A 27,406-nucleotide genomic window follows, 5' to 3' on the forward strand; every position below is an offset into this window, starting at 1 on the left:
GCCCGCAAGCCACAACTACTGAGCCCACGAGCCACAACTACTGCAGCTTGCTTGCCTAGAGCCTGTGCCCCTCAACAAAGAGAAGCTACCGCAATGAGAAGCCCACGCACCGCCACAAAGAGTAGCCCCCGCTCACCGCAACTAGAGAAAGCCCGTGCCCAGTGACAAAGACCCAACACAGCCAATAAATAAATAAATAAATAATTTTATTAAAAGAAATAATAATAAAAAAATAAAAGGACCAAAGATCCAATAAAAAAATAAATGGGGCAAAGCCTTAAACTGATAACTCACAGAAGAGAAAATCTTATTGGATACTAAACAAAGGAAGAAATGCTCATTGTCACTATATGCTCAGTATTAAACAAATTAATTTAATTAGATAGGATCATGCATATCCAACCGACCAAATATTTGAATGTGTGACAATGACAAGTATTTGTGAGGGAGTAGGGAAACAGGAACTATCAGACTGCTGATAGGGAGTAAACTGGTACAACTACTATGGTGACTGACTAACAATATTTAGTAGAGTTGAAGATGCATGTTCTACTTCTAGGTATGTACCCTAGAGATACTGTCAAATGTGTACACAAAGAAACATAAACAAGAGTATTTTCTGCAGTACTGTTTATAATACTAAAAAGTCAAGACCATCCTCAATGGTCAATAAGAGAATGAACTAATTGTGGGATTAATCATACAAATGGGATACTATATACTCCTACAGGTATTAACCAGCTCAGCACATATACTAGCTCTACATGTATCAACATGTTAAATGTGAACACACAATACTGAGCAACGGAAGCAAATTTCAAAAGGATATGCATATCATGAAACCAATGTTTAGTATAAAACACAGAGAATAATAGACATTGCAAATCATGAATGGTAAGGATATGCACAAAAAAAGGACAGTAGTTCTTCTTGGAAATGACATGAGGAAAACTTTCAATGGATAGGCAGCTTTTTCTTTATTTAAAAACGAAAGGAGGGCTTCCCTGGTGGCGCAGTGGTTGAGAATCTGCCTGCCAATGCAGGGGACACCAGTTCGAGCCCTGGTCTGGGAAGATCCCACATGCCGCGGAGCAACTAGGCCCGTGAGCCACAATTACTGAGCCTGCGCGTCTGGAGCCTGTGCTCCGCAACAAGGGAGGCCGCGATAGTGAGAGGCCCGCGCACCGTGATGAAGAGGGGCCCCCACTTGCCGCAACTGGAGAAAGTCCTCGCACAGAAACGAAGACCCAACACAGCCATAAATAAATAAATAAATAAATAAAAATTAAAAACTTAAAAAAAAGAAAAAAAAAACGAAAGGAAAAAGGTTAACAGTGGTTAATTTGGATAGTGGCTATAGGTCAACATTCTTGGTTGCAAACAAGATCTGCTCTACTAGTTTAAGCAAAAAACAAACGGCTCACAAGCCTGAGATCAGGTTACAGGACTCAAAGAAATGCCCATTATTACAGCACAGAGCAGCTGCAGGGAGAAAACCACTGAGCACAGCCCCACACCTTGTACCACGACACGGGACCCTCCGCCGCTGCTGCCTTAAAAGCTACATGTCACTGTTCCCCTCGACAAACTGGATCCCATGTGCCATGGTCTTCACAGCAGCACTTTCAAATTTCACACAGGTGTGTCTAACTAGTGAGCCTAGGATGCCTGTCTGGGCCCTGACTGCAAGGAAAGTTTGGAAATTAAGTTTCACTCTCCACTTGGTAAGACACATAACGGGGGAAGTCACCAAACAGTGGATGTTCAAGCAGGGCTAGGTGACCAAAAAGCATGAAAAATGTCCATCCAAACAAGGGTTTGTTAAATTATTTTTTGTAAGCTCAAAATATTTCACAATTTTTTAAAAGAAAAAAAATTTCAGGGCTTCCCTGGTGGCGCAGTGGTTGAGAGTCTGCCTGCTGATGCAGGGGACACGGGTTCGAGCCCTGGTCTGGGAGGATCCCACATGCCGCAGAGCAACTAGGCCCGTGAGCCACAATTGCTGAGCCTGCGCGTCTGGAGCCTGTGCTCCGCAACAAGAGAGGCCGCGACAGTGAAAGGCCCGCGCACCGCGATGAAGAGTGGCCCCCGCTCGCGGCAACTAGAGAAAGCCCTCGCACAGAAACGAAGACCCAACACAGCCAAAAATAAATAAATAAATAATTTTTAAAAAAAACAAAACAAAACAAAAAAAAGAAAAAAAATTTCAAAGTATAAATCCACCCAACAACAAAGGGGATGGGAGAGGAAAGCAGCAGCAGATAAGAAATTTCGCCCAGTTGCTAAAAGATGGACAGTGAAGTGACCAATGCAACAGCAGAGGATGTCACCGCCTAGAATACATGCGGGAGTCCAGCAGAAGAGAGCCGACCTGCCCAGCTGGCCTGGAGAAGCTCAAAGATGGTGGAAGACAGAAGACAGAAGAGGGGCTAAAGAGAATGGGATCAACTAAAGGTCTATATACAAACCAGTTGATCTCTACCCCATACCCCCTGCCTCCAAATACAGAAGGGCCTGAATCCAGATATTTGCCCACAGGTAAAATACTGGAGGGATCTCATAAAATAAAAGGACAGTCTGGGGAGAACGAGAATAGTCATTACAGAAACCAGTCACCAAGACTGACAATCTCTTCATTCTAGCGTTAGAAAATCCCCATCATAACAGCCAGCTTCACCTACTCATCTTTAGAGAAGCCAAACCTCACCCATACCACAGAGCTACCACTCAACCTCCCTACAGCCGCATTTTCAACTAAAACTAACAACCAACAATCGCTAGATTTAAAAAAAAAAAAAAAGCCTGAAACATGAAAGACTGAGATAAGCAAAAAATCCAACTCTAGAGGAAAGAGATCATTCAGGGACTAGGAAATAGATGAACGAACAAATCAATGACTATAACTCTATTAGTATCTTCAGAAAGATTCACAAATACATACTGTAACTGTTAAACATGAACAAGAGAGTGGTACATAAGAGCACGTCAGTGAAAGCACCTGGGTCCAAATTCCAGCTTTGCTACTTGCCAGTTCTATGCGCCCCAGTTTCCTCATTTACAAAATGGAAACACCTTCTCAACAGGTTGTTGTGAGGATTAAATAAGAGACTCCATGTGAAAAGCTCACCACAATGGCCAGTATATAGGAAATACTCAGTTACTCAGTAAATAGTCAATCCATCCACAAACACTTGCCACTTGGCACAATGATGTTTACTGCATCACTGTTTACAACAGTGAAAAATGGAAACTAGGATGGTCCTATTTATGTTTGTAAAAGATGGCATTTGTATTTGTGCATATATGTTTATACATGTACAAAAAAGGACTGAAAGGAGAAAACATGCCGAAGTGTTACATTCGGGGAGAGGAGGAGACAGGGTTGTTTCTGTGTAAAATTTTTATTGTGAACATAAGTTGTGTTATCCTTTAGAGAAAGGAAAAAGTAAACATCAGTATACATCTTAGGGAGAAAAAGACAAAAAGCACGCACAAACATTACATAGAAAACTTTTATTTTAATTTACTATACATATCTAAATTTGAGGAAGTTACTAGGCAGATGCACTTTCCTCTGTAGGCTGAGTTTGATCTTCAGTTACCTGTAAAAACATAAATAGCTTTACTTTTCTAATACACACTTTTAGTTTTACCCTTCACCCACCATTTAAAATCACTGCACAGCCTTTCTCTTATAATGACCCTGTCTTTGTCTTTCTCCTTCAATAGTAATTATTATAGAAAGTTAAGGAGAAAGAGAAGAAAACTTACATGACCAATTTCCCAATATAAATTACCAAGTACAACAATTCCATTAAAAATACAACCTGAGGCATATAGCTAGGCTTCTCAAGATGGTCATTTTATTTTTCATCTATAAAATGAAATCCTTAGTATAAGAAAAATATCAGCAGTGCTGCAACAAGGTATTTTAAATCAATCTATTTTGTTGAAAAAATCAATAATTCTACTTTGAACATACTATAATACAGGTTTAGTAGAAAAAGATATCTGTATGTTAATATTTCTATTATATGTCAGTCAGACATAGCAAACAGAGCTAAACTGTATTCCTCATCACCCCCAAAACCTGCCCTACTTCCTGCATTATCTATTTCAGTGAAGGGCTCTACCCAGGTGCCCAAGCCTGGCATGAGAGAATCCACAGTTCTCTTACCTGCATATTTAATCAACAGTCCTATTAATTCCGCCTAAGTAACTCTCACAGCCATTTTCACTGCCCTGCCGGAAGGAACTTCAGGATCTCATCATCTACTATGGCTTAAGTCACAGTCATCCTCCATGCTGCCCCCAGAATGAGCTTTTACACAGGAATAGTTTACCAATAGGTCACTTCCTTATTCAAATTCTCCAGTTACGTGTCACCTCCTTATTCAAACGCTCCAGTGTCCTCCAATCACTTTCAGGAGGGGAATGCAAATCCCACCTCACGGAAGACAAGCCCCTCATATTCTATTTCCAACAAACTGATCTGGACTCATCACCCACCCTACGTGTGACTGTGCATGCAGATTCATCTTACATTCACCATGCACTGCATTCCTCCACGCCTCTTAGGCGAGTAGCTTCCTCTGAGATAAACCCATCCTCAAGCAAATTATCTGCCTGGCCCACTTTCATTCACCCATTAAAACCAGCTTAAGAAACACCAATTCCTGGGAAGCTTCCTTAACCAACCCCTCCCAGCTGGGTTTGGGTCCTTCTCTTCTTTACGCCAGAGCCCCACATGTACACCTGAATTGTCTGCTTGTAAGTCTAGTTATCTTGTTCAAGTAACTTCCTTGAGGACAGCAAGAAGATTTTGTTCATTACTGTACCCACTGTACCTAGCACATAACAAATATTCAATAAGTCTGTGTAGTTAAATCAATGAACCGTATGTTTAACCTACTCCCTTTAGAAGAGCAAACAAACAGTGGAAGAAGGAAACTGAACCAAAATAAATGTTGCAAAAACAGCTAATCACTGATTTCTACTAGATACTCTAGGTTACTGTCTCTACTATTTTTCTACATTTCTTATAGACTCATTCTTTTCTCTAGTTTCTTAATCTAAAATGGACATTGTGACCAACCAAAGAGACAAAGTTATTCTCCCTATTCAAAAACACTTTCTTCTCATGAGAAAAAGAAAATTTACATCACCTTTACACAAAAACATTATAGCTAGGTGCCTAAATAGTGAATTCTATCTGTAAAGTCATTAATAAAGACTAGGTTTACACATCATCATGCAAAATAATCAATAAAAATTTATTGGGTAATCCCCCATATGCCAAGTGCTGTGTTCAAACTTTGGCATTACACATAGTATACAACAAACCCTGAATGGGTTAACACAATGTAAATGTACTAGCAAAAATAATCAGAAAACAATATGAGGAGGTATACAATCAAGCAGAAATTGCAGGGATGGATATTTGTTCAGAGATTACTCTGAGAATGTTACATGGAGAAGGTAAGATTTGGACAAGGTCTTGCAGAATGAGTAGGATGTAAATAGACAGGAGGAGGATGGGAAACAGAGTCTAGACATAACTGTCATAAAGAAACAAACTTGAGCATAAGTTTGAGTTAACAATATGCAATACATATTTGAAAGTTGCTAAGAGAGGAGATTTTAAACATCCTCACCATAAAAAAAAGCTAACTCTCTGAGATAATGGATGTGTTAACTAACCTTATTGTGTTAATCATTTTGCAATATACAGATATAACGAATCATTACACAGTATACCTTAAAATTACACAATGTTGTATGGCAACTGTATTTCAATAAAGCTGGAAAAAAATGAAGTGACAGAAGAAGGTAAACGAAAACAAAAAACAAAGAAACAAGAAAGTAAGTTTGATGTGTATTTGTAAGCTTGACTAGAGTGGAAACTTATGGTAACTAGGAAGGGTTCATGAGGCCAGGTTACACAGGATAGCTATCAGATAATGTAAGTAAAAAGTTAACACTTAGTCTCTGAAAGAGTGAACAGGGATAATCGTGGTCAAGAAATGTAATCATTCCTATTTGTGAAATCTAGATGCTAGTGACACAGAATAAACAACAGTAACACAAGTATTCAAATTTGGTTCTTCAGGACATTTGCATATTTAATATGTCAACTGTCGAGGCAGCTTTAAATCGTATCTGGCAAATCTTTAAATGTTCATTAAGTTTACCAAAAAATTATCAAGACCTAATTAACACCATTACAACCATTAAGAACTACAACTACTATACAGTAATATTCTTATTTTTCTTCAAGTTCTATAATATCATTCCCATGATACTAACAAATAAAAACGAAAAGAATTGCCAAATAACAACTTTCCTCTTGCCAAAATACTAACAGGGTCAACAACCACAATACCGCTTTAGCTACTGAGACAACTAATTACTTTTTTCTTTCTTTCTCTTTTCTTTTTTCTTTATTATTTTGTTGTGGTGGTAGAAGTGGTTGCTTAATTTCAAGGAAAATTTCTTCATAGAAATGTACTCACGTTGTCAAAAACACCATTTTCCGAGACCTTTCCAATAGTTTATTCCATATCGTAAAATGTGCCTTGAGAAGAAAAGATTTACTATGAATTATATAAAGCACAAAAGTTACAATAAAAGAGGCTGAGTCTTTACACAGGTTTTAAACAAAACAAATACATAAAAAGTTTGGCAGTACTAATGAGGCTAAGTGGTTCCAAAAGTGAGTTCAAGTAGGGAAAAAGGGTACATACTATACAGAACAGCTGCTTTGTTTAGCATTTAAGAAAAAAGACTTAAGGACTGAATATGCCATTCTTCCTCTTTGTCCTTCTTAATCATTACCACCGTAGAACACATTCCTTCTAATGGGAAGCAAAAATCTGTCCCACTTTTCCACCTGTTCTTTTCTTAAATAGCCAATTCCAACATGCTAGTGGTCATTCTTCAAATCACAAGCAATCACAAGGAAAGGTTCATTAAGAACCAACTGTGACACAAGAGGAGGGGATATGGGGATATATGTATACGTATAGCTGATTCACTTTGTTATACAGCAGAAACTAACACAACATTGTAAAGCAATTATACTCCAATAAAGATGTTAAAAAAAAAAAAAAACAACTGTGATATCTCACACTGAAAGAGCAGACCTAGAGGATTTAGTAAATTACCCTAAAGAACAAGTAAAAACTAATGAAGACAACAGTAAAGTTATAGAACCAATTTCCTTAATTCGTAACAATGTTATGCAGCAGAGGATTGTCAGAATGCATAAATGAAAACTGCAAAGTGCAAAACGACCACATCAATGTTACTAACTCAGCTGAAGGTGATACTGAGGGATATGGGTGGGTCAGGGACTATTTCAAACTGGATGAGCTGGTAAAATCTGTAATAAAAAGTAAAATTACTAAATATGTACATGCAAACCTTCTGGAGGAAGAGCAGCATGGTATGTTAAAGGGAAAACCATACCTGGCTCAGGCAGAATGAGCAGCGGGTGGGAGACTTTAAGGTGTGAGTGGAATATAATGGGTGATGGAGAAAGCGGTATGAGATGAAGTCAGAGAAAGGCAGGAGCCAGACAACATAGGGCTTTGCGAGACAGAGTGAAGGGTTGGCATTTGTTCATGAGAAGCCACTGGAACGTCTGGGGCAGAGGAACTGCATGATCTGATTCATATATTAAAAGCTTCATTTTGGCTACTCAGCAGAGAATGTGCTGTGGGGGCAAGAATGAAAGCAAAGAAGGGGAGTGAAGAGAAAGAGCAACAGGGAGGAGGGAAGCAGTAGTAGATGAGCTGCTATGCCATGGATGCATTCGGAACATGTTTTAGGGTTAAGAGTTGAAAGGACTTGCTGATGGATGGGATGGGGCATGGCTATGAGGGAAACAGAGAATCAAGAATTACCTCAAACAGCTGGCTAGATGACAGTATCATTTGCTGAAATGGAGAAAGCTAGGAAAGGAAGGTGTGTGGAAAAAACATGTAAAGGACACGTATGCTAAAAACTAAAAAATGCTGATGAAAGGGATGAAAGAAGATTTAAATAAATGAAAAGATATATTGTGTTCATAGATTGGAAGGCTCAATGCAGTAAAGACATCAATTCTCCCCAAACTGATATACAGGTTTAATAAAATTCCTATCAAAATCCCAGCAAGGGAGAACCATTGAAGATGGCAGAAGAGTAAGACGCGGAGATCACCTTCCTCCCCACAAATACATCAGAAATACATCTACATGTGGAACAACTCCTACAGAACACCTACTGAACGCTGGCAGAAGACCTCGGACTTCCCAAAAGGCAAGAAACTCCCCACGTACCTGGGTAGGGCAAAAGAAAAAAGAAAATCCCAGCAAGATTTATTGATAGAAAAAAGATTACCCTAAAGTTAAATAGAAAGGCAATGGATCTAGAATAGCTAAAACAATTTTTATAACACATAATAACATGGGAGGAATTATTCTACCTGATTTTAAGACCTATTAAAGCTACAGTAATCAAGATTGTGTGATATCTGGAAGAGAGAGAGACACATAAATCAATGGAACACAATTGAGAACCCAGAAATAGACCCACACATATACGACCACTGATTTTTAACAACAGTACAAAAGCAACTCAACAGAGGAAGGATAGTCTTTTCAACAAATGGTACTGGAGCAATTTGACAAGTATAGGGAAAAAGAAAACAATGAACCTCATCCGAAATCTCACACCTTATACAAAGTTTAAGTCAAAATAAACTACAAACTTAAATATAAAACTATAAAACTTTTAGGAAAAAGAATAGGGGAGAATCTTTGGGATCTAGGGCTGGGCCTTTAATTCTCAGAATTGACACCAAAAGCATGATCCATAAAGGGAAAAACTGATTAACGGACTTCATCAAAATTAAAAACTGCTGATCTGTAAAAACCTGTTAAGAGGGAAAAGACAAGCTACAGACAGAAAGAAAATATATGCAAACTACATATCTAGCAAAGAACTAGCATCCACAATATTAAAAAAAAAAAAAAACCTCTCAAAACAACAGTAAAAAAGCAAACAACCCAATTAGAATGTGGGCAAAAGAGAAGAACAGACATTTCGTCAAAAAAAGATATACAGATGGCAAGTAAGCCCATGAAAAGATGTTCAACATAACTGGCCAGTAGGGAAAAGCAAATTAAAATTAAATAAGAAACCACTACAAACCCATCAGAATAGCTAAAATAAAAATTACTGACAACATCAAGTGCTGGCAAGGATTAGAAAAACTGATTATTCACACACTGCTAGTGGGAATAGAAACTGGAACGTAGCTTGGTAGTTTCTTAAAAAACTAAACATGCCCCTGCCATATGACCCAGCAATTGCACTCCTGGGCATTTATCTCAAAGAAATGAAAACATATATTCACAGAAACCTATACACCAATGTTCACAGCAGCTTTATTCATAATAGCTTTATTCAAAGTAGCCAGAAGCAACCCAAATATCCTTTAACAAGTGAACGGCTAAACAAACTGTGGTATATCCACACCAAGGAATACCACTCAGCAATTAAAAGGAACAAACAAGTTTTTTTTCTGTTTTTTTTGTTTTGTTTTGTTTTTATTTATTTTTATTTATTTTTGGCTGCCTTGGGTCTTTGTTGCTGCGCGTGGGCTTTCTCTAGTTGTGGTTAGCAGGGGCCACTCTTTGTTGCAGCACACGGGCTTCTCATTGGGTGGCTTCTCTTGTTGCAGAGCACAGGCTCTAGGTGCACGGGCTTCAGTAGCTGTGGCACTCAGGCTCCGTAGTTGTGGCTCGCGGGCTCTAGAGCGCAGGCTCAGCAGTTGTGGCGCAGGGGCTTAGTTGCTCCACGGCATGTGGGATCTTCCCGGACCAGGGATCGAACCCGTGTCCCTTGCACTGGCAGGTGGATTCTTAACCACTGCGCCACCAGGGAAGCCCAAAAGGAACAAACTATTGATATACTGATACATGCAACAATTTAGATGAATCTCCAGAGAATTATGCTGAGTGAAAACACCCAATCCCAAAAGATCACAATACTGAATGATCCCATTCACATGACATTCTCGAAAGGACAAAATTATAGAAATGGGGAACAAGTGAGAAGTTACCAGAAGCAAGGAGGTGGAGGCGGGGCAGACAGGAGTGGGTGTGAGTGGCTGTGGCTATCAAAGGCCAACATGAGGGATCCTCGTGAAGGAATTGCTCTGTATTGTCACTGTTTCAATGTCCATACTCTGGCTGTGAGAGTGTGCTAATAGTTTTGCAAGATGTTACCACTGGAAAAACTGCGTAGAGGTACTTGGGATCTCTCTGTATTATTCCTTAGGACTGCATATAAATCTACAATTATCTCTAAATCAGAAGTTTAATTAAAAAAGTAAAAGGATTAGCAAGGGGTGGGAGTAATACGGAAAATGATATGGAATAGATCTTCAAAATAGATTAGGGAGAAGAACGTGCCAAATGTAAGGCCAAAAGGCACTCCTGAAGGTCCTATCAATATGTGCTCCACCACTCCTCACTGCACCCTCCTCTATACTAATTTGAAGTATTAAAAATACTATCTCGAAAAAAAAAAAAAATACTATCTCGGACTTCCCTGGTGGCGCAGTGGTTAAGAAACCGCCTGCCAATGCAGGGGACACGGGTTCAAGACCTGGACCGGGAAGGTCCCACATGTCACGAAGCAACTAAGCCCATGCACTACAGCTACTCAGCCTGCGCTCTAGAGCCCGCGTGCCACAACTACTGAAGCCCATGCACCTAGGGCCCATGCTCCACAGCGAGAGAGGCCACCACAATGAGAAGCCTGCGCACAGCAACGAAGAGTAGCCCCCGCTCGCCACAACTAGAGAAAGCCCATGCGCAGCAACAAAGACCCAATGCAGCCAAAAATAAATAAATAAATAAATTTATTAAAAAAGAAAAACTATCTCAATTTGATTTAATTTTTTCAACTAATACTTCTTTTGTAAATTATCTGTTTATATCCTGGGTAAAATTATTTTAATCATAAACCCAAGTTGACAAAATATTAGTGTTACACAACTTAACGAAAATTAAAATGTATGTCCTTCAAATTGGTATAAAATCAAGACCAGAATCACACTCACACCCAAACTGAATGACCTGAAACTTTAAGCTTTACTTACTCTTAAGTGCACAGGTAAAGAGAGACCCTGGAATCTTCGTACAAGACTTGACTGGGTGGCTTGAAGATTATGAACCGCTGACACTTCGTACTGGAAACAAATACTTGTTCTTGGAATAAGAGGGCCCTCACTCACATCAATGAAGTCACCAAATCTGATTCGATTTAAAAAATAAACAAATAAAACCTCAAAATCAAATCACTTACAATAGTTAAAAAAAATCTATTCATTCTCTTTGCCATTACATCCCTAATCAAGAACAATCCATGTGGATCAATTCCATCTCTAATAGCCCCTGACACAACAATCTCAAGTGATGAGACTAAAATTTTAGAAATTAAAACCAATGAATCTTTTTCTTACTTAGCAATTGATATAATTTTAAAGATTTTTAAAATAATTTTTAAAATTAATTAATTAATTAATTAATTAATTATTTGGCTGCTCTGGGTCTTTGTTGCTGCGCGCGGGCTTTCTCTAGTTGCGGCAAGCAGGGGCTACTCTCTTCGTTGCAGTGAGCGGTCTTCTCACTGCGGTGGCTTCTCTTGTTGCAGAGCACGGGCTCTAGGCGCACAGGCTTCAGTAGTTGTGGCTCGTGGGCTCTAGAGCACAGGCTCAGTAGTTGTGGCACATGGGCTTAGTTGCTCCACAGCATGTGGGATCTTCCCGGACCAGGGCTGGAACCTGTGTCCCCTGCATTGGCAGGAGGATTCTTAACCACTGCACCACGAGGGAAGCCCCTTAAAGATTTTTAAGATCACTAAACACATCATGCTATCAAGTGGATCCAATGTCTAAAACTGATATCCTATCACCTTATAACAACTAACTGCAACAGAGTTTAGAATTTAGCATGTAAGACAGCTTCCTAGAGGAAAAAAGTCAAATCTGAGTCAAGAAAACATGAAGCTGAGAAAACAGATACAGGGCGTGAAGCCATTTTTGCATAATGCATTGTCTTACTTCTCTCATCCTTGCATCAGAAAGCACATTGTGATATAACTTCCTTATATGTAACATAAGTAGTAACTAATTAGTCAGTATTCATGTTTTTACATACATATGAATCATGTTCAATTCATAACAATGAGTATTTTGCCCAATTTCAAAATTAACTCTAAACATTACATTTTCTTACAATGGTTTCCAACTCTTTCAGAAATAAAAATAACAAACAATAAAATGAGGAACAGAAACCACAACTGTTCCCAAAGATGACTTAAAGCTTCCAATTACCACCATAGCAAAAAATTGAACAAAGCAGTAAAAAGTAAGGTAATAAGAACAACAAATTAAGGTACAAATCTTTTCCAGTCATACACCAGTCAGGTAACAATAAAACTAAACCTTCCCATAAATTAGCATAGCAGTCAATTTTTATATTTTTACTTACCTGTGTAGCTTGACTATTCTCTCGGGGTTCTGAGATGCCTTCTCTTCTATGAAATCTAATTTGTACCTAAAAAGCAGCAAAGAAACAAATGTTTTAATTCTAAATGTACAAAAAGGTGTTTAAAGCCACTTCCCTTTCTCTTCCTCTTCAGCCATAATTTTTGCAAGAGGGGTTTACACTTGGAACCTCCCCTTCCTCACCTCCCATTCACACCTCACCTCCTTCAATCTGGCCAGAGCTTCACAACTCCACCAAACTGTTCTCCTTGGTGCCAACCTAATGGACACTCTTTAGTCCTTATTTCCACTGCTCACCTCCACTCCTCAAAGTGTTCTTTTCCACCGGCTTCTGTGGCATTCCCTACTGCTTGTTATTTTAACTCTCTGGTCACCCTTCTCTTTCCCTGCCCTTCAAGGGTTCTGCCCATAAACTTTTTTCACTCTAAGCATCCTCTCTGGGCTAGCTCCTTGATTTGCACAGTTTTAATTACCACTTACGTGTTTATATCTTCTACACCTCTGCTTCTAATCCACATCTCTTCTGAGCCCCAAACTGTATATCCAAAACACTCCAGACATCAACCAGGGTGTCTACAAGCATCTTACACTCCCAAGTTCTCAAACCGAACAAAAACTTACCCTCTCTTTTCTCACCAAACTTATTCTTATTCCTGAATTCCCTAGTTTAGTAAATGACACCACCAACCACCCACATCTCCAAGTGAAAAACTTCAGAGATTTCCTTGATTCCTGTTTCTCCCACCACATTCCCTCTGTCCAATTCATTACCTAGTCACATCAATTCTACTGCCTAAATGTCTCTCAAATCCACTAGGGTCTGTCAGTATAATGAATAGTACAGATGGAACCGCACAGCCCAGGTTCAAATCATGACCTTACCACTTACTATTAAGAGCCTTGCCTATTTACCCCAGAATGCTAAACAAACATTACACATGTGTGGCAAGGTTGGGAAGCATCAGTTTGTGCAAAAACATCCACTTACTGCCACACTCCTTCTTCCACAGCCCTGATGATTACTGAGGGAGCCAATTCCCTTGAATACTTGTTCCCCTTGACCCACCTCTAAGAGAAACTCCTGTCCCCTGGGAGCCAAAGCCACTGAAAGTTCCCCCTATAGGAGAAAGGCCCCATCACTGATCCACCTTCAACCTCCAAAACTCTCTGTCTCCTCAAACTTGCCCCTAAATGATCTCCCACCTCCCTTTACACATTCACCTAAAGTTACCAAAGTCCTACAAGCCTCTCCTAGACTTTGACAGTTGAGTGGGAGGAAAGGGAAATCTCAGTGTAACATGAAATGAAAGTCTAGAGTACGCTGCCCAATATGGTAGCTATGGAGCACTTCAATGTAATTAGTCCTAATTGAAATGTGCCTTAAGTGTAAAACACACACCAGATTCTGAAGACTTAGTATGAAAAAGAGAATTATAAAATATTAAGTTTTTAATATCAATCACATGTTGAAATGTTTCAGATATACTGTTTAAATAAAACTGTTTTATTAAAATTAACTTCACCTTTATTTTGAATTTTTTTTTAATGTAGCTAACTAGGAAATTTAGTTATATAGATGACTCACGTTATTTTTCTATTGGACCACACAGCCCTAGAATTGTGGTGGGGGAGGTGACTTGATAAATTCTGATAATTTAAGGAATTTTCTTATAGAATTAATGGTAATTTAGTTGTAAAGAATTATTTGTACTCCAGTTCAGTATATTCCTACTGCTTTCTAAGTACACTGGTTCCAAAATATGCTAAATATTATAAATTAGCCCCATGAGAATCTGTGCCTCATTTTATAAATAGCTAAAGAAATTCCAAACCATTATCTTTAACAATTTGCAGGTGCACATTTTGGCTTTAGAATCTAGTATCTATATGATTTTTTGCAATGCAGATATTCCATTCTAATTAATTCTGATTTTAATTAGTTTAACATTAAAATTTAGTTTATGTTCTCACAATTAGTAGAAGATAAATTGGAAGTTTTCTGAGTGAAAAAGGGAATTGAGAAGGCAGGCAGGATTTAACATGTTGGCGAAGAAAATCTATCAAATGGTTAATTCCCCTACAGAAGACTAAGATCTGTGTGAATGTTTTACTTCAGCTGTTAGCTGCCTCCGAACAGCTGGTATTTTCTGTCTTACCCTTTTCATCTGAAGAGTGGAAAGATGGGAAGGAAAGGTTGCCAAATGCAACAGTTTAAATAAATTTAAGTTTAAATTCAAAATAATGCAGTTTCTTAACGTAGGCCACCACTTCACAATGGAAGGAAAAAAGGGAAACATATTGCTATGGTGATATAAAGAAAAGGACTAGCCAAAGAAAAAGAGAAGTAAGACAAAGTAAGAAAATTATCAAAGGTGTGGCAGGGGCACTTCTTCTCAGTGAAATAATGAGATGAACAAAAGCAAATAGGCTGGTGCAGAAAAGAGATCCCAGAGCTAAAAAGTAAAAAGTGTGCTACATAAATACATCAAATATGAAAGTTATTAAGAGCTGAATTTTCTTCATTACATACAACTTTGGGAGGTTTAATTTTGTTTAAAAGGAAGCCAACACTTACTTATTGTGTTGAAATATTTCTAACGCCACTTTTGCTTCAACTTCCAGAGTTTCAAATGGAAGATCTTTATAAATTAAAGCACGAGCATCTTTTGTGAAGGAACATAGGTTCTCCTTAAAAATGAAAGTATTAACCTTTTGTAACAATTTACTTAAAAACATTTCCCTATAAGGCAGATAAAACTGTATGCTTAATATTATAAGTCCAACTACAACAAAAAGCAAAAAGCAAATTTGCTAGGAAAGAAAGCATTAATTTGCAACAATTAAATACTGGAACCATAAAATGTACAATTAGCAATTTCTCCCAATTCTATAAATTATAAAACTTGTAATTAAATAGCTGCCTGTGTTAGAAATAATTATTATGGATAATCCTACAAAGAAATTTTAATAAACATTTCATTCAAATTATACAGCCCTATAAATGTTTATTAAAATGATGGTGCAACAAGTAGAAATACTAATAAGTAAATGGTAAGATACAAAAATTTGTTTACACTATGAGTAAAACTAAGCTTTTAAAATAAATGCATGAGGAAAAAATTATTATTTATGTGACTCAGAAACTTTCACTAGGAAATGTTATGTCATCATTGGCCATGTCCAAAATATAGCATAAATCCAATATTAGAAATTTCTGTTTAATGAAAATGTCAATTTTACACAATTAAAATGATTAATAACACACATTAACAATGTTTATGAGATTTTTAATAAAAACTATAGTTGAGTTTTCACACTATAAATCATAACTAATACAGAAAAGATCAAGCACTATTATGCAAATAATTTTTGTAATAAAATTCTTTCCATAAACTTCCTAATAGACTCTTTTAAATGAAATGACTCTTCTCCATTCTTAAATGGATAATTTTCTGTATAACCAATGCACATTCATGGTTTAATATAGCTGTTACTTGACTGTAACTTTCCCCCACTTTCTAAACCCCATGGTGCCTGCAATTAACTAGTACATTTCTTTTTTAAAGTTTTATCTTTAAAAAAAGGAAAAGGAGGCAGCAAGTTTCATACATAATGAGACTTAAATTTTCATCTCCTTAGTTTTTACTTAACTCCCCCAATAAAGTAAGAATCTTGACAGACTTGAAAAAAAAAATTATATTGCCACGAGTCCACAGATCATGAAGAAACCATTCCAAACTCTCCCCTCACCCCCCCCATCTCTCCCAATACCTCTCTTCCCTCTCTCCCTTTCTCTCTTTTTTCCTTCCTGTTTCCCTCCTCTCTCTCTCGGTATTAAGCAGTAATGGCAGGATTACACAATAAATAACTGTCAAAGCCAGCATTTAAACCTGGATCTTCCCTGACTCCAAAATTTTTTTTTTCAGGTGTCATTTGGATTTCCTTTTTTTTTTTCCCCCACATCTTTATTGGAGTATAAATGCTTTACAATGTTGGGTTAGTTTCTGCTGTACAACAAAGTGAATCAGCTATATGTATACATATATCCCCATATCCCCTCCCTCTTGAGCCTCCCTCCCACCCTCCCTATCCCACCCCTCTAGGTCATCACAAAGCACCGAGCTGATCTCCCTGGGCTATGCTGCTGCTTCCCACTAGCTATCTAGTTTACATTTGGTAGTATATATACGTCAATGCTACTCTCTCACTTCGTTCCAGCTTCCCCTCTCCACCCCCAACCCCCCGTGCCCTCAAGTCTGTTCTCCAGGTCTGCGTCTTTATTCCTGCCCTGCCACTAGGTTCATCAGTACGGCTTTTTAAAATTCCATATATATGCATTAGCATACGGTATTTGTTTTTCTCTTTCTGACTTACTTCACTCTGTATGACAGATTCCAGGTCCATCCACCTCACTACAAATAACTCAATTTCGCTCCTTTTTATGGATGAGTAATATTCCATTGTCTATAAGTGCCACATCTTCTTTATCCATTCATCTGTTGATGGACATTTAGGTTGCTTCCATGTCCTGGCTATTGTAAATAGTGCTCCAATGAACATTGTGGTACATGTGTCTTTTTGAATTATGGTTTTCTCAGGGTATATGCCCAGTAGTGGGATTGCTGGGTCATATGGTGGTTCTATTTTTAGTTTTTTAAGGAACCTCCATACTGTTCTCCATAGTGGCTGTATCAATTTACATTCCCACCAACAGTGCAGGAGGGTTCCCTTTTCTCTGCACCCTCTCCAGCATTTATTGTTTATAGATTTTTTGATGATGGCCATTCTGACTGGTGGGAGGTGATACCTCATTGTGGTTTCGATTTGCATTTCTCTAATGACTGGTGATGTTGAGAATCTTTCCATGCATTTGCTGGCTGACTCCAAAATTTTTGCTTTTAGAAACTACAATATTTCACTAAATCCAAGATGCACCACTAAGAAAAAACATTACCAGTTATAATCATAAGATGCTATCTACTGTAAGTCACATTTGCTCCAGAGAATTACACTGAGTGAAAAAAGTCAATCCCAAAAGATTACATACTGAATGATTTCATTTACATAACATTCTTGAAATGACAAAACTATACAAATAGAGAACAGACTAGTGGTTGCCACAGTTTAAGGATGGGGGGGGATGGAGACTAAAGAGAAATGTGGGTAATTTTGGCAGTGATAGAAATGTTCTTGGCAGGCTTCCCTGGTGGCGCAGTGGTTGAGAATCTGCCTGCCAATGCAGGGGACATGGGTTCGAGCCCTGGTCTGGGAAGATCCCACATGCCACGGAGCAACGAGGCTTGTGAGCCACAACTACTGAGCCTGCGCGTTTGGAGCCTGTGCTCCGCAACGGGAGAGGCCGCGACAGTGAGAGGCCCGCGCACCGCGATGAAGAGTGGCCCCACTTGCCACAACTAGAGAAAGCCCTCGCACAGAAACGAAGACCCAACACAGCCATAAATAAATAATAAATAAATAATAAATAAATTTTTAAAAAAAAAAGAAACGTTCTTGGCTGTATCAGTGTCAATATCCTGGTTGTGATATGGTACTATGGTTTCGCAAGATAATACCATTGGGGAAACTGAGTAAAAGGAACATGGAATCTCTATGTATTATTCCTTACAACTCCATGTGTATCTATAATTTTCTTCAACTAAAAAAAAGTTTAATTAAAAAAAGTTATAGAAACAAACAAAAGACACATTTGTTTTCAGAGATATTAAAATGTGAAAAAAATGTACATAGTGGAATTGATAAAATGGTATGCTACACTGCCTCCCCTCTTCTGATCTCCAGCCTTCCAATCTGTAGGACATACAGTTTTGCTTCATTAAGAATTAGGCATTTGTCTGTTCTCCCCAATCGTAACTACGCCTCTAGGCTTGACTTTTGAAAGCCGTCAGCATCCTCTACCTGCACAGCACCTGATCTAGATTCACTCTGTTAGCCAGGCTCCTGCTGCTACCCAGTCCCAGACCAACAAGGAGCACCGTCCTTAGGACGGCGGACCATTCCCGAAGAGGCTAGTTTGCTGCTAGTTAGTTTGCGGCTATCTGGGTTACCTCTGTCAAAGCCTGATATTTTAATTCACCCCTCCCCAACTCTCAATGTAACCCTTGTTGATAGGAAGATCTCAGGATGCAATAGGCTTAAAATGGCTTAGGGCAGTGGTTTTCAAATTGTGCTCTAAAGATCCAAGGAGGTAAGGCTCCAGGCCTCTCACCCCCACATCAACCAAGATAGTTAAGCTTCTATATTTTATTCTGGGTACCTCGCTGTTGTGAATACCCTCAACCATATACATCTGTCTTAAATACACTAAAAAGCAACAATAAAGATTGACTGATTCTTTTAAATATCCTCAACGTGCAGTACCATTCAACAATACTAACACAAGAATCGTTCCAACAAAGAAAGGCACAGACTCTAAAATTAATACTCCAAAGAGTAGACTTACTTTTGTTGGCATCCACTCATCAAGTCTCTTATCCAAAACTACATCATAGCAGAAGGCTCCAGTGATTACTGTAAATCCAACCAAAATAAAAAGCAAAGTCAAATCTGTTAGGGTAGAAAGTTACTAATTTGCAACAAATGAATATTTAGACCATAAAATGAAGGGTCAAAAATCTCTCCCAACACTACAAATTATAAAATTGTCACCATTATTCCAGCTGCTTGTCAGAGCTGTACCAACTTTCCCCCCACCATAAAACTAACTCACCTTTTTGTTAACCCAACATCACCAGTATTTTTTAACCATTCACATTTTCTTCAGGAACAGTACCACCATAGAGAGCTCAAATATTAGTTACTAGATATAAAAATTCCCAAAGAGTAAGATATTTAATAAGTAGATGAATAACTAAATGGACATGAAATGTTTAATTTTTTTAATATCTTCTAAATTTCATTTTTTGTTGTTTTGTTTTGCTTAGAATCTCTTATTGCCAAATCAAATATTTTTTGGTATATAAACTTCCACCTTTTTTAAAAAAATACAATTGTGATCCTACTACATATACTGTTGCAAAATCCTAGTTTTAGGAAAATTACAAAGAATGTGAACTCTTCCACCTCCCCAAAATGGTATTCCTCTCCAGTGTCAGGGTCATTTCTGGTGAAATGGTACCACCTAAACACAGTTTTCTACAGAAGTCTATTTATACTCATATCTCCTCCTCCTCACCTTCTGTTTGGAAATAAGTACTTAAAATGGTAAGAAATAAATACTGACACAATATAATTACATGAAATTCACATTCAAAAGAAACATTCTCCTCTAATCCTATTATGTTAATAATTGACTGCCAATAATTAAATAAAATGGATTTTTTTACCATTATAAATAGAAGGTATATATGACAGTAATAGGATGGATTTTGTTACCCATAATAAATGGAATGTATGTATGATGGTAATTTATATTAGACTAAATTAGAAGTGAACTCTATACAACATCAAAAATAGGTACCAAAATATTCAAAGATTACAGAAAGCGTGTGTGTGTGTCTATATATAGATATATACACACACATATATATATATGTTTATTTATTTATTTATATGTGCACATCACCTGGAACTTCTGGAGCTCTGACCAAACTGACCACATATTCATCTTTGAATGCCCTCTCTATCACACAGCCCATCATCATGGCACAAGAACGCCAATAAGCCTAGAAAAATAAAATACACACAAACATAATAAACATAAGATTTACTAACATTTCTTTAATATTAAAATTTAGGTTAACTTTTGACTTAGGAACCATTTCTCAAATATCTGTCCATCCTCTGCATTTAGCAATGGTTACCATCAGACCATGACATTACCACCACCAAGCAAAACCCACAAAAGAATGAAGCACCAACTTCATGTGGTTAGCAATGTTTGTGTAAGATATCAGACACTATAATGTTTATCAACCAATAAACAGTTTTACCATCGGTAGTAATTTTATTTTTAACCCAGGATAAAGTTAACTTGTTAACAAACTTGTGCTAAAGTAAAATAAATATATTAATATGTACCTGTTTATAATGTACATAAACATGGAGGGTTAACCCAACTTTTAAGAATTATTTATGGGCTTCCCTGGTGGCACAGTGGTTAAGAATCCCTCTGCCAATGCAGGGGACATGGGTTCAAGCCCTGGTCCAGGAAGATCCCACATGCCACGAAGCAACTAAGCCCGTGCGCCACAACTACTGAGCCTACCCTCTGGAGCCCGCGAGCCACAACTACTGAGCCCGCGTGCCACAACTACTGAAGCCCGCGCGCCTAGAGCCCGTGCTCCGCAACAAGAGAAGCCACCGCAATGAGAAGCCCGCGCACCGCAACGAAGAGTAGCCCCCGCTTGCTGCAGCTAGAGAAAGCCCGCACACGGCAACAAACGCCCGATGCAGCCAAAAATAAATAAAAATTAAATAATAAATTGTTTTTAAAAAAAGAATTATTTATGACTCCTATCCTATACCTAACATCACGTATCACTTAGGTTATTCATATTTATAACAAAGCAACCTCACTATTAACTGGGCTTTCGTCTCACTAGCATTTTGATCCATGGACATGCCCAATATGGGTATCCATGCAATGACCTTCCCAGAGTCATAAAGACAAACATAAGTCCTACACCATCTTCAGCTCTGTACTGGCACTGCTATAACTAGGCACTTGACTTTCCTAAGCTCTTCTCCGTATCTGAGGACAACAAGAGTGGGCTCATTTGGTTGCACATGGCAGAGACTGCTCCAGAATGTGTTCTACACAACCACACAAATACACTAAAAATAAATGCAAACCCAGGCCTTGAAGGCCAGTAGCAAAATGCACTTCTTCATCTATCTGACTTGATTGTTTTTAATGTCTGGTGAACTCCAGGGTCAATGCCTAGGTTCAAGTCCAGGCTCAGCCACTTAGCAAACTGGTAACCTTAGTCAGGCTACTACACCTCTCTTTGCCTCAGTTTATTTATCTGTAAAAAGGAGATAATAGCACCTTTTATGGGATTTTTTTTAATGAGGATTAAATGAGTCAGTACCTGTGAATCACTAAAACAGTACCTGACATACAATAAATGTTCAATGTTAGCTACTATTATTATCATGTCTACCATTTCCTTAAGTATCTCATTTCAACAAATATTTATTAAATACCTACTGTATGTAAGTCAAGGACAAGATCTAATAAGGGACATGATCCCTGTCTTCACAGAGCCAAGAATCCAGTACATTCAACAGTTCGTATTACAAGGGAAAATCAAACTACTGTATCTAGAGACACTAGCCAAGTGTTGTGAGGCCCAGAAGAAAAGAGGGATTCATTCTGACAAGAAGAAACTGAGAAGGTACCACAGAGCATACGGCATTTTAATTGAACTATAATAGATAAACAGGATTTTAATAGGAAGGAAAGAAAATACTCAAAGAGCATCAACAAAAGCAAGGAGGATAACACAACAGAAACCATTAGTGACCAAGTCCTCCAGTGTGGCTGGAGCAAAGAGGAAGTGGAAAGATGCAGTGGAGGTGAAGCTCAAAAGGCAGGCAGGGGTGAGAAAAGTGTCCACGCAGAACTGGGAAAGTTGTATGAACGGTTATCAGGTAGGCAAGTTCTTTAGGGATAAGTGACATCATCCTTAGTCACATCATTTAATAAAACTCTTGCAGGACTATTAAGGAAGACTTTCAGATTAAAAAAGGGCGGGGGGGGGCGGGGGGGAGAGTTAAAAAGTTATTGAAATAATCCAGAAAAGATGGTGAAAGACAAGAATGAAATTACTGCAATATACAGGGTGATTAATAAAAGTAAGCTGAACAAAGATATGAATGTCATTTAATTTTCTCAAACCAAAATACAGAGACATTAATGCCACTGAGGAGTTTTGAACTATGAACATGCCTAATCTACCAAGTAAAACCCCAATTATCTAGTACAGTACAACATTTGACCTTGGCCAGATCTGTACATTTCAAACTCCACAGGAAACAGATTTTAATTAAAAAAAAGACTAGAAAAAAACTGAGGGGAGGGGTACAAAAGAACATAGAGGCAGAAATACCTTATTGACTTCTCCTGGATCATCATCTTTGAAAGTAAGAAATTTAATTTCACATGACTTGGTCAAAGGCTTATACATGTCCCAAGGCTGTCCGTCCACAAGAGCCAGAATGGACTTCCTGCAGTACCACTCACTTAAATCTAGGAAATAAAACAGATTGAAGATCTAACTCTAACAAAAACCCAAGTGAAAAAGTACATGTTTAAGCACTACATTAAGAAATAAAACAACAGAAAGGCAAGATTCTGCAAGCTGTCTTTTTTGGGGAGAAAAGAAAGATTTATAGCCAATAAAAAAATAATTCCCAACACATCCAATGTATTGCTAATTATTAATGAAATTACCCAAACAAAAATCATTAAGTCTAACTTGAAATTAATCTGTCAATTATTAAGTAATAAAATAGTTTTCCAAGAGCTACACTTAAATATTCAGAGAGCAGCATCGTGGATATATTTGGCTAGATGCACACACAATTTAGAAGGGAAAATATATAAATATACATCCCAGTAAGTCTGTTCTAGATGGGTTTGGGGTCTTGCTCCCAAACCATCTCTACTTCCCTAACATGGACTCTTCAAGTTAAATACCATAGTTACCAATTTTTATTCAATAATTATCAGTATGAATTCACACATAAACCAATCAGCTCTGGTCTGTTATATGACTCCAGAATGCAACTCCAACCCTGATTAGATGTTTTTTGAGTAGCCAGCTATTCACAGAAGTGGTCAAACCACAGGACTAAATAAGTTCCATAAGGCGGGGATCATGCCTATTTTTGCTCACTCGCCAGTATATCTAGAGACTAGCATCAGGCCTGAAATACACTAGGTACTCAATAAAATTTATTGAATGATTGACGGTATGAGTGACAAGCAAGTCTGAGGGCAGCGGTCATGCTAAGAGTGGTTCAGAGGCTTCATCTCTACATGTGATGCGTGTAAAACTCCTTAAGGGCCTGAGCTGTGTCTTAGCCTCCTCTGTATTCCTAATGCCTATCCTACAGCAGAGGTTCAATAAATGCTTGCCAAACAAGTAAGCAATTATAAGTACTAATTCAAGTGCCAAAGTAAAGGAAGATTGAGAGTGCACACTCGGCAGGTCAGCTTAAGCTTTTAACTAAAGTTAATTACTTAAATGGAATCATTACTGAGTTTTCCAAAAATCTGAACAATGCAGCCAGTCATATATGAGCAAGCATGTAGGTGTACGTATCTACTTTTTGTTCTTTCGGAATTTAAACGTTACCAGTTCTATCAAAGCTACCACAAAAGCATTTTGATCGAAAATAACATAGAGGCCTTGTTCCCTTCATTTCCACACCAAATCACACACAGGGCCTTGTTTTCTCCCTTAAGATATGAACACAACAAACATTTTTAACCCCAATCACATTCACCCCATGCACTCACACATTTACTACATGTACATGTAAATGTAAACAAAGACACAACACACACAGAGGCAAGTGGTGAGCGGATAAAAGACTTAAGTTAGGCTATAAAGAGCAGGAAAGGAAAAGAAGGCCAAAAAAAGCTCATCATCTGAGGCCAGCGCAGTCCCTCCACCCCAAAATCCTTTAATGGGACTCACATGGTAACTGCTGCCATTACACCACAGTGTGTCTAAAAGGGGCAAGCACACTAGTAGCAATGCTTTCAGGTCTGCCTCCTGCAGGAAACAATGACAGCCCTCTAAACTCAGCCAGATTCCAGCAAGTCCCAGGACGACCTATGCGTTACAGCACCAACCTTTCAAGACCCACAGTACCCTCAACTGCTAAGCCCGCAGTGAACACGCAGGAAGATGCTAGATAAAGGAGAACTTCCGGCAAGTTCAGGGAGCAATTACAGCATCTTGTCTCCTCTGCACCGGTTCTTCTCCTGATTTTTGCAAAATCTTCAAAAGGGTATCCTGATTCGTTACTTACGCATGGCACAACTATAAGGAGTTGAAATGTTTTTATTCATGACAAAGACAGTGCCAGGGTCAGCTTTCCCAACGTGCTTAACTTCAATCTTCTCAGTTCGGGGAGTTAATGAGAGCTGCCTTTTTTTCTCTTTGTTAAAGAGATCATTCTGCATTTCTGTCAGTTCGGTCGGTGACAGCTGAGAAGCAGGTGATGTTGCTATAAATCCTGTGCAGAAGTTACAATAAATGTGAAAACTGACCAAAAAAATAATATATTGCCCCACCCTGTTCCCCTCCCGTATCACCATCCTCCACCAAGGAAAGAATAGGAGGCAAGGGAATTTTAAACGCTGTTCGCCAAAATGAGTTCAGAAGTAAACTTAAACCCCTTTCTAATATTAATAATTAAAACGCCCACGGCAAAGAACTGCAGCCTGCCCTGATCCGCGCCTTTACTTCAACTTTGCTCTTTCACCATCAGATCGCCACTTCCCACCAGTTTCCTCGGTCGTATTCCAATCTGTGCTTTACAATAAGGGGCAAAAAGTAACCAGGAAGTGGAGTCAAAACCAGACCAGTCATTGGAAAGGTGAGCAAAACTGTCGCTTTGAAAACGTCTTGGGGACAAGAAAGCTCCACGAGACTGCAGGTCCCACGCCAAAACTCTCCATATGTAGAGCGAGAAATGCTAAGCTTATTTTCCAAACCCCAAATCAGAGGATTTGGCAAGGCATGTACGAGTCCAATGGGAAAATAAGGACACGTTTGCACCGGAACGTGGTCTCCCTCCCAGGGGCGCCCCAAGCTCCTCCCGCGGCCCCGCCCCTGCCCTCCCCGTCTCTCTCGGGTCCCGAGATTTGTACCCCAAGGCCGGGAGGGGGCGGCCAACACAGCAGGGACTCAAAAGACCCTCCTCGGCCCCCAACCCCGCGGGCCCCCCCCCCCCCAGGACCCGCCTCGGGCCCAATCTGGGCAGACACCATCCTCTAAGCCTCCCTCCCTGACCCTACGGCCGCTAAAACTCACTCCAGCCAGCCCCGCCGCCGGGGGCGGCCCGCCAGAGCCGCAAGCTCCAGACTCCGACGAACATTGCCTCCTCCGCGGCCCTAGGAACCGCCGCGCACAGGTCCTTCTCCGTCTTCTTCCCCGGAAACTCCGAGCGCGCACCCCAGGTTCCGCCGGAGAGTTTTGTTCCGGGCCAGGCTGTCGGGCTGCATCTGCCACCAGGGGGCGCGCTCGCGCCTCGCTGAGAGTCAGTCGCTGGAGGTCTGGCGTCCAGAGCCTGGCTTGTTCCCGGCGCGCGGAGGATGACCCGGAGGTCCTGGGCCCCACGGCGGCCGGTCAGCCACCCGGTGGGCTCTGCGGGGGGACAAGCGTCTCCTTTGGAGCCGCAGAGCCCGACACGCGCCGTCACCCTCCGCCCTCCGCAGGTTCGATCCCCGCCTGCTGGGCGAAACCCTTGTTTCTCTCAAAGTATGTTTCTGGGGAGAAAAACTGAGAAAAGATGACGTCTGTTTACTCTTACTTTCGTGGTCAGCCCAGCCGGCCACGTCGATGGCAACTTCAAGCTCTTGGCTTAACTCTCGGTTTTGCAAGGGTGAGTTCTTAGGGTAGCTGGAGTGGGTCTGCGCCCGGCTTCTCCATTTATTTAGCCGTAGTAATATGGACCTCAAAACGTGTCCTGTTGACGTTGGAGGGAACTTTGTAATCCGTAGAGCGTTTTACAATTATCTAGATTAATTTATATACTATCTAGAGAGCACGTTAAAAGGATCCCATGTTAAAGGGTGGAATTTTTGTCTCTTGTTCACTGATGGATCCCAAGCGCCCAGAACGCAGCGTGGCACACAGTAGGCGCTCAATGTATATTTGTTGAACGACTGAATGCCTTTGCATTCAGCGCAGTGTCTGATTCCTTTGTCCGACTAGGATGTTGCTGCTACTGAAGTAAGCGTCCCAGAGGTTTAGTATGGAAATGCTCTTATTCAAAGTTGTTTACTGCTATAGCTTTATTTAAATCGTGTAAATTGACAAATTCAGCCCAAGGCCTTTCCCCACTCTGCTCCTTGACTTGCAATTGAAACACACCATCGCCAGGTGGCGATACTGGCTAAGGAACAGATGGGCACCGTTAAGACTCCCTCTTGCCAGGAAATTGGGGGACGGTGGTCATAAGGCACAAACCTAGTTATAAGATAAGTACTGGGGATGTAACGTACAACATGATGACTATAATCAACAATGCTATACGGTGTATCAGAAAGTTGCTAAAAGCGGAAATTCTAAAAGTTCTCATCACGAGGAAAAAGTATTTTGTTTTCGTAACTTTATGAGGTGATGGAAGTTAACTAAGCTTATTGTGGTGATCATTTTGCAATATATACATATGTCAAATCATTATGCTGTACACCTTAAACAGAGTTGTACATTATTTATAAAACTGCAAGAAAAAAAGAAGACTCTGTGCTTGTTAGATCTGTCACCTTGGCCAAAATTGTACATTCGCAACAACTGCACAGGGAAAGTATAATTATCTTCACTTTTTAAATGAGGAATGTAAGTAAGTGTCCGGACTTGGATTTAAACCCAGTCTGCGTTTTACCGGACCACCTCTCAATTAAGATACTATTTCAAAACACGAAATATGCATACATCAATATATATGTGTGATGTGTATGTATCAGCAAAAAATGTGTATTTTTTGCTTCCTCCTTAAATTTGATCCCTTGGTGATCTTTGTTTCGCTAGCCTTTTCGAGTCTGTCCCCATTTAACCTCATGTAGTTGCCTTCAGAACATTTTAGAGAGATACTTAAACAAAGCCTCAGAACATAAATTTAAGCAAGTTTAATCATGCATTG

At 39.3% G+C, this 27,406-nt stretch overlaps 1 protein-coding gene across 4 annotated transcripts; it reads right to left on the reverse strand.

The window, feature by feature from the left end:
* Positions 1-3,498: 3,498 nt before the first annotated feature.
* On the reverse strand, positions 3,499-25,740 carry MRPL39 (mitochondrial ribosomal protein L39). Of its 4 annotated transcripts, none has more exons than XM_036851280.1 (10): positions 25,573-25,740; positions 24,566-24,772; positions 22,633-22,772; positions 20,145-20,244; positions 19,023-19,090; positions 15,138-15,250; positions 12,546-12,611; positions 11,153-11,306; positions 6,515-6,574; positions 3,499-3,606 (listed from the first exon to the last, which is right to left on the reverse strand). In XM_036851280.1, exons 1-10 carry the CDS (start codon positions 25,634-25,636, stop codon positions 3,595-3,597), a joined length of 984 nt encoding a protein of 327 aa, XP_036707175.1. In that variant the 5' UTR covers positions 25,637-25,740; the 3' UTR covers positions 3,499-3,594. The 4 variants fall into 4 exon arrangements, with proteins under 4 accessions (XP_036707175.1, XP_036707176.1, XP_036707178.1 ...); XM_036851281.1 differs by having other exon boundaries at positions 3,499-3,602; positions 6,513-6,574; XM_036851283.1 differs by lacking the exon at positions 11,153-11,306 and having other exon boundaries at positions 25,573-25,679.
* Positions 25,741-27,406: the final 1,666 nt, after the last annotated feature.

This window comes from Balaenoptera musculus, chromosome 4, assembly GCF_009873245.2.
Source record: "Balaenoptera musculus isolate JJ_BM4_2016_0621 chromosome 4, mBalMus1.pri.v3, whole genome shotgun sequence".
In the NCBI taxonomy this organism is placed as follows: Eukaryota; Metazoa; Chordata; class Mammalia; order Artiodactyla; family Balaenopteridae; genus Balaenoptera; species Balaenoptera musculus.